The following is a 13,754-nucleotide window of genomic DNA, read 5'->3' as shown; positions in this document are numbered from 1 at the left end:
GCCCTGCACACAGGCTTGGCCCTCCTGCTCCCCATCCTGGATACTTGGGGTTGGTTGGTGGTCAGCACTGGGCTGATCAACACATGTGCCAACTTCCTGTGGAGTTGAGCCCATCCCCTGTGTGAGAGTCCGAGGCCTGGCCCCCAGGAAGCCGCCCAGTTGGAAGGATTTGGCAAAGGTTCTTAGAAGGTCTAGAGATGCCAGACTGACTGTTGGCTTGGGTATGATTGTCTAGCTAGCAAAGTGGAGGAAAAGGAGCTTTAGTTTAGTCCTTGCCAGAAAGCATAGAAAATGCTCGCCAAGTGGGAGTTAGACTTCCATGCCTGGTTTTATGGGGGGGGGGGGAGAAGAGAGGGAGCTTGGGGGATGTTGATATTTCTGACCAGGAGGGCTCCTTGCTGTTCACAGCCAAGAGTCAGGCCCAGAGCCCTCCCAGGAAGGTGGGTCTTCAAGGAGGTCTGTGAACCACGTGGGGTGCTTTTGACAATGCAGGTTCCAGGGTTCCCTGGGGACCCAGACTCTCCAAAGGGCGAGTTCAGGAGAGTTTTAACAGTTGATGCTGATGCACTCTGAAGTGAGAAATGCCAAACATGATGGCATGATGGCCCCGGGGTTACTGGTCCACCTAGAATGCAAGCCCACTGGAGGATGGCCTTTCCAGAGGGCTAAGGACACCTGAGAGGAGATAAAAGCCACTTAGTGAAGACAGTCTCTTCAATCCCATCTGGGAACAAGGGACAACTGGTAAATAAAGGCTTGTGGACACAGAGATGGGTATAGAACAAGGAAGGGAAGGACTGGGAAGCATGAGATCGGGGTCCTCAGCCACACCCAAGCCAGTGCTTCTCAGTAAGGAGGAGTACATTTGGCTTCCTCCCCAAAGGGACATTGGGCAATGTCTGGAGAGATTTTGGATTGTCACAACTGGGAGGGACTGTGGAAAGGGAAGGAGTGTTACTGGCATCTAATGGGTAGAGACCCCCTAGAGAACGCTGCTAGACATCCTACAAGGAACAGGACAGCCCCCCACAACAAAGAATTACCCAGCCCCCCAAATATCAATAGTTCCAGGTTGAGAAGCCCTGATCTAAACTGAGACCACTCCAGGCAGCTGGAGGGACCCACACTCATGAGTATGGCAAAGGAAAGTCACCATCCTGGCTTCTAAGAAGTCAAAACAGTCCCCATCCACCTCCACCTATGGACTCCCAGTGTATTTATTTAAATGAAGAAATGATACATTAAAGTTACGAAAATCTCATTCAACAGATAAAAACATGCAACACCCCTATTTCATTTGGAAGGAAAAATCAATACCTAAATTTGAAGTTCTTCAAAAGTATGAGGTTCAACCAAATGGCCCCTCCGCTACCCTCTTAATCCCTGTTCTCAGTGATTCTCAGCCAGCACAACAGCAAGAAGGAAACACCTGACTTGCAGGCTTTCTCCACTGCTCATTGGTGCTGTGACCTTTGACAAGTTACCTAATCTCTCTGAGCTTCAGTTTCCTTAGTTGTCGATGAAGATGCACATGTTTAGTTAGTTCTGACTATGTGTTAGGCATTTTACATGCATGACTTCATTTAACCCCCAGGAGAGGAAGAGTGTGAAGTGGGTGTTGAAGGTTGAGTAGGAGTTGGTTCCTGGCAGAGGGAAGATGAAAGGGCATCCCGGGGACGGCAAGTATAAAGGTAGCAGTGGACAACAGTGCTCCTCGGGAAGAGGGGAGAGTGGAGATCAGGACTGAGAATAATGGAAGTTGGGAATCTAGAATGGAAGCAGAGAATTCCCAAAGTCCTGTGCTCTGTGAACAGCTTAGAAAGGGTCTGGGTATCTCTGTCTGTGCCCCCCAACCCCCAGGGAAGATGCCCTTCTTGGCTAAGAGCTACGTGCGTCCGTTCCCCAGTGTTGAGGGACGTTAGGCTTTGAGGGATGCTGACTGCTATAACCAATATGTCCAATGCTACAACCACCAGCTACATTTGGCTACTTAAACATGATGAAAGTTAGGTAACATTTAGATTCAGTTTCTCAGTGACCATAGGCACATTTCAAGTATTCAATTGCCACACGTTACCAGTGGCTATAAAACTGGACAACATAGACGTAGGATGTTCCTCTCATCACAGAAAGTTCTACTAGACCGTGCTTGCCTAGAGGAATCTTTTTTGTTATTATTATCTCAGAAAGAGAGAGAGCGCATGAGTGGGGTGGAGGGGCAGAGGGAGAGAGAGAGAGAATGAGAATCACAAGCAGGCTCCACACTCAGCATGGAGCCCGATGTGGGGTTCAATCCCACAAGTCTAGAATCATGACCCGAGCCAAAATCAAGAGTCAGACACTGAACCAACCAACACACCCAGGTGCCCCTTAACTGTTTCATAGAGAACTAGCATTTCCCTTTTTCTGTTTCTGTCTGATCATCCCATACATTAGCAGTAAGAGCAACCACCAGTAGGTACCACACAGCTAAGGGCTGTAAGCTTTACCTTATTTAACCTTTGCAGCAATCCCATGAGCAAGGTATTATTAACCCTATTTTAGAGATGAATAAATGGAGAATTCGAAAGTGTGAGTATCCAAAGTTGCACAGCTTATAGCCAGCAAAGCCAAGAGTTGAACCCAATGCTACCCAACCCATAGCCCATGCTCTTAACCAGCAAACTACCCTGCCTGTACGAACCCCATCAAGCAGCTAGATCCCAGGGTGAGCAAATTTGCAGCAATAAGCCAGATATTTCCCTCAGACCTGGTTATCACTGTCAGACTGAGAGTTGGGAAATACTGACATGTACTTCTGTTTTTGCTCCTGGGTGAATGGAAACAAAATAGTTCAACCTGGATGTTCCCTCTGGTCCCATATTAAAAATATTCTTCCCCTGCTCCTCCCACAGGACTCTTAAATAAGTTTGTTGTTGACAAAACACTTCAAATGCATTATTTAAACAGAGGTGTTAAAGGCTTTTTACAAAGGGGGGAACTGCAACACAGAAGTAGCTCTCCCTGAAAATTCACACAAGACAAGCGATTTTGGAGTTGCTTAGGTAATTGTTGCCTGTTTAATTCTTGCAAACTGGCCTCATTCGGCAAGAGATGTTGCATTACTTGCTCCTTAGCCTCTGGCTTAGAGTAACTAGTTTTTCCTGTCTCTGTTTTAAAAAAGGAAGGATCTGGGCCAAACATTATTCAGACCTAGTTTCAAATCCCAGCCCTTCTTTGTCTTACTGTGGGAACTCGGGAAACTTACATGACCTTTCCAGGCTCAGTTTTTGCATCTGTAAAATAGGGCTTTTGTTGTCTGTTGGGATAAAATGAAGTAACATCTGTGCAAGCACCTGGTATGTTACACATGCTCCAACAATGCTAACCTCTCTTCTCCGCTAAATCGCCACTTATAGTCATGTGGTATCATGGGATCAGGACTTTCAGAGCTGAGAGGGAGCAGAGTGACATTTAGAGCAGCCCTCTCAACAGACAATTTCTCTGTTTATCACCATGTAGGTGAGCCGTTGACTTGTGAAATGTCTGTAATCAAGAACTACTCCCTGTGTGTTTTGGTGACATTTTTAAAGAGGGTAAAACAGAATGTTCCCTCTGACAATTGCAGACCTCTCCGACCAGAAGAGTCAAAGTGGCTCTGACGCAGGCCACCAGGACTTTTGGAACATTGTGAGGAGGAGAGGTCTGGATGGCCCCGAGTGAGCAGCCAGAGGGCTTGAGCCCTGGCTTCCGATTGACCCCAAATGACTGTCAGCGCCAGACTAGAGGTTGGGGGAAATTACAGAACCAGGATTCTAAGTCCCCAAAGCTGGGAATGTAGAACAAAGGGCTAGGTAACAGCTTCCACACCTGGGACCAAAACCAAGAGGGGCTCCAGAGTAAGCCACAGACAGATGCTATAATCAGAGTAAAAGTGGACGGGCGAGTTCAAAAGAAGCCAGTTGTCAGGAAGCAGGGGGGTAGCGCCTGGAGAGAGAAAGAGACGAGGGATGGTCAGGAGGTCTGGATTTTGAGGCAAAGTCAGTCCCATCTCAGCCATGACTTCTCTCCTTCTTAGAGGATGACCAGGCTGTGGAAACTAGCTAAGATAGTCTCCCCCTGAATCTGAGTTCAAGAACAGAGAGCCAGGAAAACTTTGCCATTAAGAAGCTAGCCTTTTGAGTCAGGAACCAGTCTGGGTTTGAATCCCAACTCCATCATCCCTGGCTGTGTGACTTAGGCTAGTGTTTTAACCTCTCTGAGCCTCAGTTTCCTGATCTTAGGAAGATTCTGAGGATTATGATTATAGTAATGAAGATGCTAATGACGGTGATGATGGAGGAGGTTGGTGATGCTGGTAATGATGGTGATGATGGTGAATATTATGATGTAATGAAGGTGATGATAGTAATGATGACATTGATTATGGCAATGGTGATAGCAATAATGGTTATGCTGATGAGAAGTTGGATGAGGAAGATGGTGGTGGTGATGGTGATGGTGGTGATCATGGTGGTAACAATGGAAGTTTGGATGGTGGTGATGATGGTGGTGATGGTGATGATGGCCATGGTGATGGCAGTAATGATGGTGGTGATGGTGATGATGGTGGTGGTGGTGATGATGGTGATGATGGTGGTGGTGGTGATGGTGGTGATGGTGATGATGATGGTTGATGGTGGCAGTGGTGGTCATGGTGATGATGCAATCGTGATGGTGGTGATGGTAGTGGTGATGGTAGTGGTGATGGTGATGGTTGCAGTTGTGATGGTGGTGATGATGCAATCGTGATGGTGATGATGGTGATGGTGTTGATGGTGAGGATGATGGTGGTGATGGTGATGATGGTGGTGATGGTGGTGATGATGGTGGTGATGATGGTGGTGATGATGATGGTGATGATGGTGATGATGGTGGTGATGGTGATGATGGTGGTGGTGGTGATGGTGGTGATGGTGATGATGATGGTTGATGGTGGCAGTGGTGGTCATGGTGATGATGCAATCGTGATGGTGATGATGGTGATGATGGTGATGATGATGGTGATGGTGGTGATGATGCAATCGTGATGGTGATGATGGTGATGGTGTTGATGGTGATGATGATGGTGGTGATGGTGATGATGGTGGTGATGGTGGTGATGATGTTGGTGATGATGGTCATGATGGTCATGATGGTCATGATGATGGTGATGATGGTGGTGGTGGTGATGATGGTAATGGTGGTGGTGGTGATGATGGTGATGGTAATGATGGCCATGGTGATGGCAGTAATGATGGTGGTGATGGTGATAATGGTGATGGTGGTGATGGTGGTGATGGTGGCAGTGGTGGTCATGGTGATGATGCAATCGTGATACTGATGATGGTGGTGATGATGCAATCGTGATGGTGATGATGGTGGTGGTGGTGATAATGGTGATGGTGGTGATGGTGGCGATGGTGGTCATGGTGATGATGCAATTGTGATATTGATGATGGTGGTGATGATGCAATGGTGATGGTGATGATGATGATGATGGTGAGGGTGGTGGTGGTGATGATGGTGATGATGGTGATGGTGATGATGATGGTAATGATGGTGGTGATGGTGAGGGTGGTGGTGATGATGGTGATGATGGTGGTGGTGGTGATGATGGTGATGGTGGTGATGGTGATGATGATGGTGGTGGTGATGGTGGTGGTGATGGTGGTGATGATGCAATCATGATATTGATGATGGTGGTGATGATGCAATCGTGATAGTGATGACGGTGATGGTGGGGGTGGTGATGATGGTGATGGTGGTGGTGGTGGTGATGATGGTGGTGGTGGTGGTGGTGATGGTGGTGGTGGTGGTGGTGATGGTGGTGGTGATGATGGTGATGGTGGTGGTGATGATGGTGACAGGGGTGGTGGTAATGATAATGATGCTGATGGATGGTAATAATGAGAGCCCCCACTTCAGAATGGGTGTGAAGAGTGGGCGGAAAAACTGTGACCTTGAGCATCTTAGCCTTTGTCTCACTTACACCGTCTATAAAATGGTGGTTAATATTCACACTCACCTCACAGAGTTGTCACGAAGATTAAATTAAAACATTTGTAAAGTGCTTGACACACAATACGTGCTCAATAGACACTAGCTATCATTCTTAATGGTATTTTATTTTTTTGCTCTGTTCCCCTCATTTTCAGAATCATTTCTGTTTCTCTTGGGCTGGTAAAGTCTTATTATCCGTGTTTATTCAGCACTGAGATACCTTATCACCCTGGACCCCAGGACTCGTTATCTTATCTGTGGGCATTAAGTTGTCCAGGGGGGTCTGCCAGGAGATGAGCCTTCTGCGTTCCTAGGTCTTTGAAACGGGGAGGGAGGAGCAAAAGCCCTGTCATGGTCATTCTGAAGGGATGTCCACACGGTGGGTGCACGCCACCCATCGGTGCCGACGTCAGTGCGCTTTGTGCTTGACGACGGGGCTGCCTTCCCACGTGTTGCTGGCGATGCTACCGAGGGGCACGCTGGGTGCCTACAGCTTGCTGGCTCTACGTAGAGTCACGTGGGTGAACCATGGAGGTTCTGTACAGACTCGGAACTTTGAGGGCAGGGCAACCGGCCTGTCGTTCCTGATGTCTCACCTTTCTCACTTCCCCTGCTTTGCCTTTCAGAGGTATGGATGGCAAGTCACACAAGCCACTGCCCCTGGGTGTGGAGAATGACCGAGTCTTCAGTGACCTGTGGGGGAAGGGCCACGTGCCTGTCGTCCTCAACAACCCGTATTCAGAGAAGGAGCAGGTAAGTGGCTCTCACACTCTACCCGCGGTCCCTGGCCCTTCTCCGGTGTGAAGATGGGGGGAGGGATGCCAAATGGCCAGCCATGTGGGGATGGAAATGAGCCACCATGGCTGAGGGGCATTGAGGCCAGGAGTGTGTATCCTGGGATATGGATTTTGCCTTTGTTTTGTTTTGTTTTGTTTGTAATCTTGCTGTACCTCAAATGTAATTCTGTTTCCACCAAAAAAGGCACTCACATGCCATTTGCACTCCAAATTTAGAAGGTAAAGACACATGGTAAAAAGTTTTCTTCTCTCCCCTAATCCCAGCCACACGGTTTCCCTCCACCGAGGCAAGCAATAGTCATCATTTCTGTGGTCCTTTTAGTAATACTTTATGCATAGACTGATGAAAACACACAGATATTATTTTCACACAAGTGAGAGCACATTATACATGTTGCTTTGCACTTTGCTTGTTTCACTTACCGCTGTATCTTGGTGATGAGTCCCCATTAGTGGGCAAAGAGAGTCCTGGTTCTTTTTCATGGCTGTATAACATTCCATTGCATGGCTCCGCTGTACTTACTGAGCTCATCCTCCATAATGGACACTTCAGTCGCTGCCAGTATTTTGCTGTGACATCCATAAATGCCTTGCTGTGGCACATGGACAGACTTTTCAATAGAATAAATTCCTAGAAGTGGAATTTCTGGGTCCAACATTACATACATTTGTGGTTTTGGCAGACATTGAGAAATTGCTCACTGTAAGATTGTCCCAAACCTACCAGCCAAGCAGGAGAGTGGTGGTTTCCCCACAGCCCTGCCAACCTAACGTATTACCGAATTTTTCGGTCTTTGCCAGTTTGCGGAGATGTGTTTTGACAGCTGAGTCAATACTGTTTCTGAGCACGGATAGATTTGGCCACAGATCAGCAGTGCCTTTTTGTCACCTTCTCGGGTAGCTAACGGACCAGGCCAGTGAACCCCATTAAAGCATATGAATTTCCCACCCAGCCTCTGCACTGCAATAAAGTATAGGCCAGAATGACAAATGCGAGGTCAGAACCGGGAGATGGCCCAGGTCACTCAGCAGGCCACCTTCTTCTCTCCATGTGTCTCAAGCCCTGGATGGCATCGGGCAGGTTGCCAAATTCTGTCTTCTGATGCGTGTATGTGGATGGCACCTTTCACTACCACCGGTTCACCTGAGCAACGACCCAGAGCCTCTCTGTGTAGCCTCAGGGGAGGATGGGACATTCCAGAGCCTCGGTGGGGATTGCTTTCCTCAGCTGCTGATAGCTGGCCAGGAAGATAAGGATGTCACGGGTCTGCAGTAGGTCAGAGCCGTGCTCCCACCGGCCAGTTCCTCTCTCTCTTGCAGTGACCTCTGAATGCTTGGAAGATGAACAGCGTCGTAGACTTCTGCTATGCTGTCCTCAGAAGTCAGGGCCACGCTGTGAGCAGGAGGGGACTACTTTCCGTTCATGATTAAATGAACAAAAAAGTTAGCATTTTTCCTTGTATTCTCTTTAACTTACAATAAAGGGGTATTGGCATAATTCAGACCCTCCCAAGACAAATAAAAAGGGCAGAAAGAGGCAGCCTCAGGCTAGATCCAGGCTATGGACATGAAGTGTTAGGTCTGCACTCTAGCGTCCTGAGAGAAATTTATATCTGTACTTTGCATCTACTGCCAGAGTTTTGCAATTTTATATAAATATCATAATCACAGCTTCTCTTAACAAAATGTGGACAATCTGACCACCTCGAGCCTGTGTTCTAACGGGACGATAATCTGCATGGACTGAGCAGCAGCTGTCCCTCTAGACAGAGCAAGGACTCCCTAGTTTGTCTCAATCCCCGCTACTCCATATCACATCCCTCTTGTTAAGGCTGTTGTCTGTTGTCACCTTTTGTAACATCAATGCTGTTGATTTTCTTAGGATGAAAGGGAAATATTTTCACATCCATGACTTGGTGATAAGCGGCAGTTAGAGTTAGACCAAGAGATTTATATGTTTCAGGAAACACGAGGAAGATTTCGTGTCTTACAACAATGAAGAATATTCTTTCATGCTTACTATACATCTGTCTTGAAGTTAGCCAGGCTGCCTTGCTGGTTTACCTTAGCTTCCTACCTGTCCCCTCCAGGTATCGGAGTTTATAATTGCTGGTCTGCAGTAACCCCCGAGATCTGACTCACAGAGACAAAGCAGAGGAAGCCTTGACCCCACTAGAAAGACCCTTAAAGTCACTGCCGAAATCGGAGCAGTGGCAGGATGAGAGCCATCTCCTTTTATGCTGTCCACCTCGGTTAGACAGTGATAGCTTGAAAGCCATAACCTCGAACGCCAAGCCTGAGTAGTGAGGTTCTCAATGTTGGGAACAAGGCAAGAGTGATTAATAGGACCGCTGACCACCCCATTTTTGGAGCTTTGTGATGAAATGATCAAATGTCTTAGGTCAGGCAGGCTGCTTTATTTCCAGAATTCCATAAACTGGGTGGCTTACGAACAACAGGTATTTATTTCTCACAGCTCCAGAGGCTGGGAAGTCCAAGATCAAGGCACAGGCAATTCAGTGTCTGATGAGAGCCCACTTCCTGGTTTCTGGCAGGTGTCTTCTCGCTGTGTCTTCACAAGGCAAAGGGGCATCTCTCTGGGGACTCTTTTATAAGACATTAATCCTCTCCATAGGGGCTCCACCCCTGTGATCGAATCCTGTCCCCGAGGCCTCACCTTCCAATACCATCGACCTGGGGGTTAGCTTTCAACATATGAATTTGGGTGGGGGACTCAAGTGCTCAGTGCGTAGCCATCAGGGAGAGGTGCTGTGAGACCTTGTCTCAGGGCCCCTCGAAATGGCAATTCCCTTTGCTTGGAGAAGTAGAGAAGGTGCTAAAGAGAGAAGAAAAGACTGCATCTTCCTGAGATGAAGGCAGCCAGGCAGTTTTAGAATTTGGGAGCCCCTGGACGCATGGGATACAGACCAGCAGTGGTTAGGGTGTACATTCACTCCTTTATCATGAGCAAATCCTTGGTGTCGTCCGTGATCCCAAAACCTCTGGCCAGCGAGATCATCCTGGCTCAGTTGTCTGAGACTCAGTGTTCATATGCCTCTCAGAAATACAGCTGGAAGGGGACAGAGATCCAAGCGCCTGGTTAAATTGGAATCCAGCCCCAGAGCTAAAGGAAGCAGCCCTGTTACCTCCTGCTAGACATCTCCATAGGCACAGTGCTGAGAAATGTTTCCCAGGCTGAGCAAATTAATAGAAAAACGTAACGTTCTTCGTTCTGTCCTAAAAGATCGGCGTATGTGCTTAGTCTCTTCTCTACCTGCTCAAAGCCCCTTTACCTGGAGCTCCTGGGATCGGCTTCCTTCCTCCCAGTTGTAACCCACATTTGCTGCTTTTTTAGGCATCTGTGGGGCATTGTTAATAACACAAAGAGAGACCCGGCTGCTACCTGCCTTCGTGGGTCAGGAATAGACAGCAGAAAGTGGAAGCATAGCTGGTCCGCATCTTCCCCAGGGACCCGGCAAACGGCAACAGAGTCCAAGTGAAGCAGGGCGGATGCCGGTTAGACAAGAGAAAGAACTTCCTGATTCAGAAGACTATTAGCTCCCCAAAGGAGTAGTGAGGTCTGCTTCATCCTTCTTGATTCTCTCCTTTGTCCGAATTCAAGTAAAATCAGCCACAGAAGCACCTTCTCTTAAACCAGTCTCACGAGGCTGAAATGTCAACCTGTATCTAATGGTTATTTCTCTTGCTAACAGTCTGGTCCAGCAGTGGGCATAGCCAGTGAGACCCAAGTCCCTGGAACACTGGGTGTGATTCTAATTCTCATCTTTAATTGTATCTGGCATGTGCTGGTGGATTAAAAGGATCAGTTTACCCATCACCAAACATTCACCCCATGCCTGCCATGTGCACAGCTCTGGTAGAAGCAAAGATGAGTAGACATGGCCCTCCCTGCCCTTAAGACCTTCGCAGACAAATGTGGGGAGACAGACACAGATACAGCGCAATTAATCTAAAACACAAAGGGACACAAAACACTTGGGGAACATAAATACCTCAGCAGGTATCAGGAAAGGTTTACCTAAAGAAGGGACATTTGAACTGGGTTTTGAAGATCACGTAGGAGTTTGCCTAGTAGGAAGTAGGAAAAGGTATTCTAGTAAAAGGAATAGCAGTGGCTCATACACTGCCTTTTTTTTTTTTTTCTTGCTAAGGATCATTATTGAACTTTTGAGGTTGTCTTTAGCGTTAATACCAGCAGGGACACATATTGAATTTTGACACCATTCTAAAGGCCCTTTTACGTAATAACCCTCTTAAGTGCAAATGCCATCCTGGGAAAGTGACTTGAGAAACTGCCATTGGTCTATTCTCCCTGCAAAACCTAGAATTTGAATCAAGCCCTTCTCAGCTTCCCTTCTTATTTTTTTTAATTAAAAAAAATTTAATGTTTATTTATTTTTGAGAGAGAGAAAATCCAAAGCAGCCTCCAGGCTCTGAGCTGTCAGCACAGAGCCCGACACAGGGCTTGAACTCACAAACTGTGAGATCCTGGCCTGAGCTGAAGTCAGACTGAGCCACCCAGGTGCCCCTCAGCTTCCCTTTCATTAAGCACCTTACCCGCCCGGTTTGCTTTCCTAAAGGGGAAAAGGGTGTCCGCCTTAAGGGCAGAATGTCTATTTTCAGATGCTAATTAAGCATTGGTCGTCCAGTCCTTAGTAGATGTGAGGGAGGGTCTTGAGCCTGGGGGAGGTGGGATGTCCACTGCCCCCTTCCCCCCATCTTATTCAGCCTGCTGCCTGTCTCTCCAGCCTCTTGCTGACAGAGATGATCAGGTAATCAGAGAGATGACTGTTTTATCGAAATCCCCCTCCCCCTGCCCGTACTACATCCGGAGCCTGGCATTTCCTCACCCCTGGGGACCTGGGGCTGGCTGGCTGCTTTCAAAATGTCAAAATCTGTTGAGAAGCTCTTCTCTACTATGAGGTACGCGTCGGCATCATCCCAGTCTCTCTGGGGAGCCCCAAATTATGAGGCATGTGGGGAGTGCTTGCGGATCCCCAGTCTTGAGACGATCAGAGGAGGTCTGGGCCCCTCTCCACTCAGGCACAAGCCCCAGCTGGCCAGCAGGTGCTGGCTTTGCTGGAAACCGAAAGGCGAAAGGCGGCAGCCAGCCCCACCCCGGCTGCATCCGAATGAAGGCAAACCAGCAAAACTGTCTGCCTCTCGATGACAACCCAGCCTGCCACAGGGAAAGCTAAGTCAGCCCTGACTCACCGCGCGTTCACGATGTCAGGACAAAAATAACAATAATGAGGATTCCGACACTACCCTGTGCGGTGTGGCCATTGGAACCCTCAGACTCCCCACCCTCAGCACGGGGCCAAGAGCTCAGCTCTGGGGTCCGCTGGGTTTGGGCCTCATCCCACTGGTGACCTTGGACAGAGAACAAATTCGCACCTGCACCGAGGCTCTGTTTCCTAACAGATTCATCCAGTCGTGGGGAGGTGAGGTGTGGAATGGCAGGATCTGTGGCAATAGTCGCTGATATTTGCTGAGCAACCTCAGGCACGGTGCTGGGCGCTTCGGGTCCGTGGTCTCCGTGAACCCCCAGCCCAATTCAGTGAAGTTCTATCGCCCCCATCTGACAGATAACTAAACTGCGGCACAGAGTGTTACCTGGATGAAGGTCACGTGACTAGTGGGTGATGGAAATGGGCCTTGAACCCAGGCCACGGAGCCCACTCTTAATTCTTAAAGGTCCGGCGCAGAATAAGCATTTCAAAAATGTGCATGATTATTATCGCTGCTTTTGCTGGCGTTTCATCTGGCTAATTCTCATGTTGCTGATTCAGACGTAGATTTACTGCTAATTGTTATATTGCTCACGGGAGGCACGTAGGGCAGGAAGCGCGATCCCCGTTATACAGATGACACCCATGGGGCTTAGAAAGGGAAGGGAAGTGGCCACGGAGTCACCGAGTGACACAGCTGGACCTGTCTCCCTCTGTGACTCCGTCGTCGTTCTCGTCGATCGTTGAGATGGAGACAGTGTGTGTATCTTTCTGCCACTGCTTGAGGCCAGGCTCTGGGAGGATACACTGCGAGCAGCCTGTCTGCCGTGGGAAGGCGGGGGCTTTGCGGGCCCAGCTCTGTTGCCTGTCAGCTGTTAATTTGAAGCTTGTCATTGCACCTCTCAGAGCCTCTGTTTTCTCCTCTGAAAAATGGGTTTACCATGAGGATTCCGTGAGCCCCTGGATGTGCAATGGCCTGGCCCCAGCCGGGCACCGCATAGGCACTCACGGAACGCCGCTCACGATGGAAGGAGATGGGACACGATCACTGCCCTGGAGAAGTTCACCGCCTGGGCGTCGTCTTTTCGTCAAATAGTTGCCTCGACCTCCGGAAACTTCCATGTCCGGGACAAGCTACAGACATCACATACACGCACACACGGCAGTTAATATACCGTGATAGTTGGAATCTCGTAGAATCACACTCAGACGTTCCCCGCAGACCTGCCTGGCGGCCGTTAGCCAGAGACACTGGCTCTATCGGGCTGCCGGTGGATTATTCCCTTCCCTAAGCCTCTCTGAGCGCTTAAGGAAACTCCTGTGTTTGGAGATTAATCTCTCTGTGGGAAGGTGCCCAAATCGCAAGCGATAAACTGTTACTGAACTCATTATCGCCCCCAGCTCAATCGGACTAGCTATCCCTTGGTTGGTTCCAGCTCGTGACCAGGATAAGACCATCTAGGCTGGATTTCCCCAAAGTGCCTTCAGTACCCCCCTCTGTTACATTACCCAGTGCTCCAGGGACGCCCTCAAACAGGGGACAAAACCAGCCTCAACAAAGATACTTCTGGGAATTATGTGGGGCAGAGTCTTCGTCAGGCCCCAGCGGCAGCCAAATCCAAACCTTGTTTCCCTCCACCCACGATGTCACCTGCTCGTGACCCTCAGGGTCTTTATAGGTCATTTAGCCATGAGACCAGCCTTC

The 13,754-nt window shown here is 48.7% G+C and overlaps 1 protein-coding gene across 3 annotated transcripts in view; it reads left to right on the top strand.

Annotated features, from left to right (window-relative positions):
* Positions 1-13,754, top strand: part of NOS1 (nitric oxide synthase 1) — a 182,042-nt gene that overhangs the window by 104,030 nt on the left and 64,258 nt on the right. For all 3 annotated transcript variants that reach the window (XM_011287802.4, XM_045041434.1, XM_023241468.2), the window contains exon 3: positions 6,627-6,753. In XM_011287802.4, the coding sequence (XP_011286104.1) occupies positions 6,627-6,753 (127 nt within the window). The remainder of the gene's footprint in view (positions 1-6,626; positions 6,754-13,754) is intronic.

This window comes from Felis catus, chromosome D3 (assembly GCF_018350175.1).
Source record: "Felis catus isolate Fca126 chromosome D3, F.catus_Fca126_mat1.0, whole genome shotgun sequence".
NCBI lineage: Eukaryota > Metazoa > Chordata > Mammalia > Carnivora > Felidae > Felis > Felis catus.
Note: the sequence above shows the minus strand (reverse complement) of the source record. Positions and strands in the feature narration are given on the sequence as shown.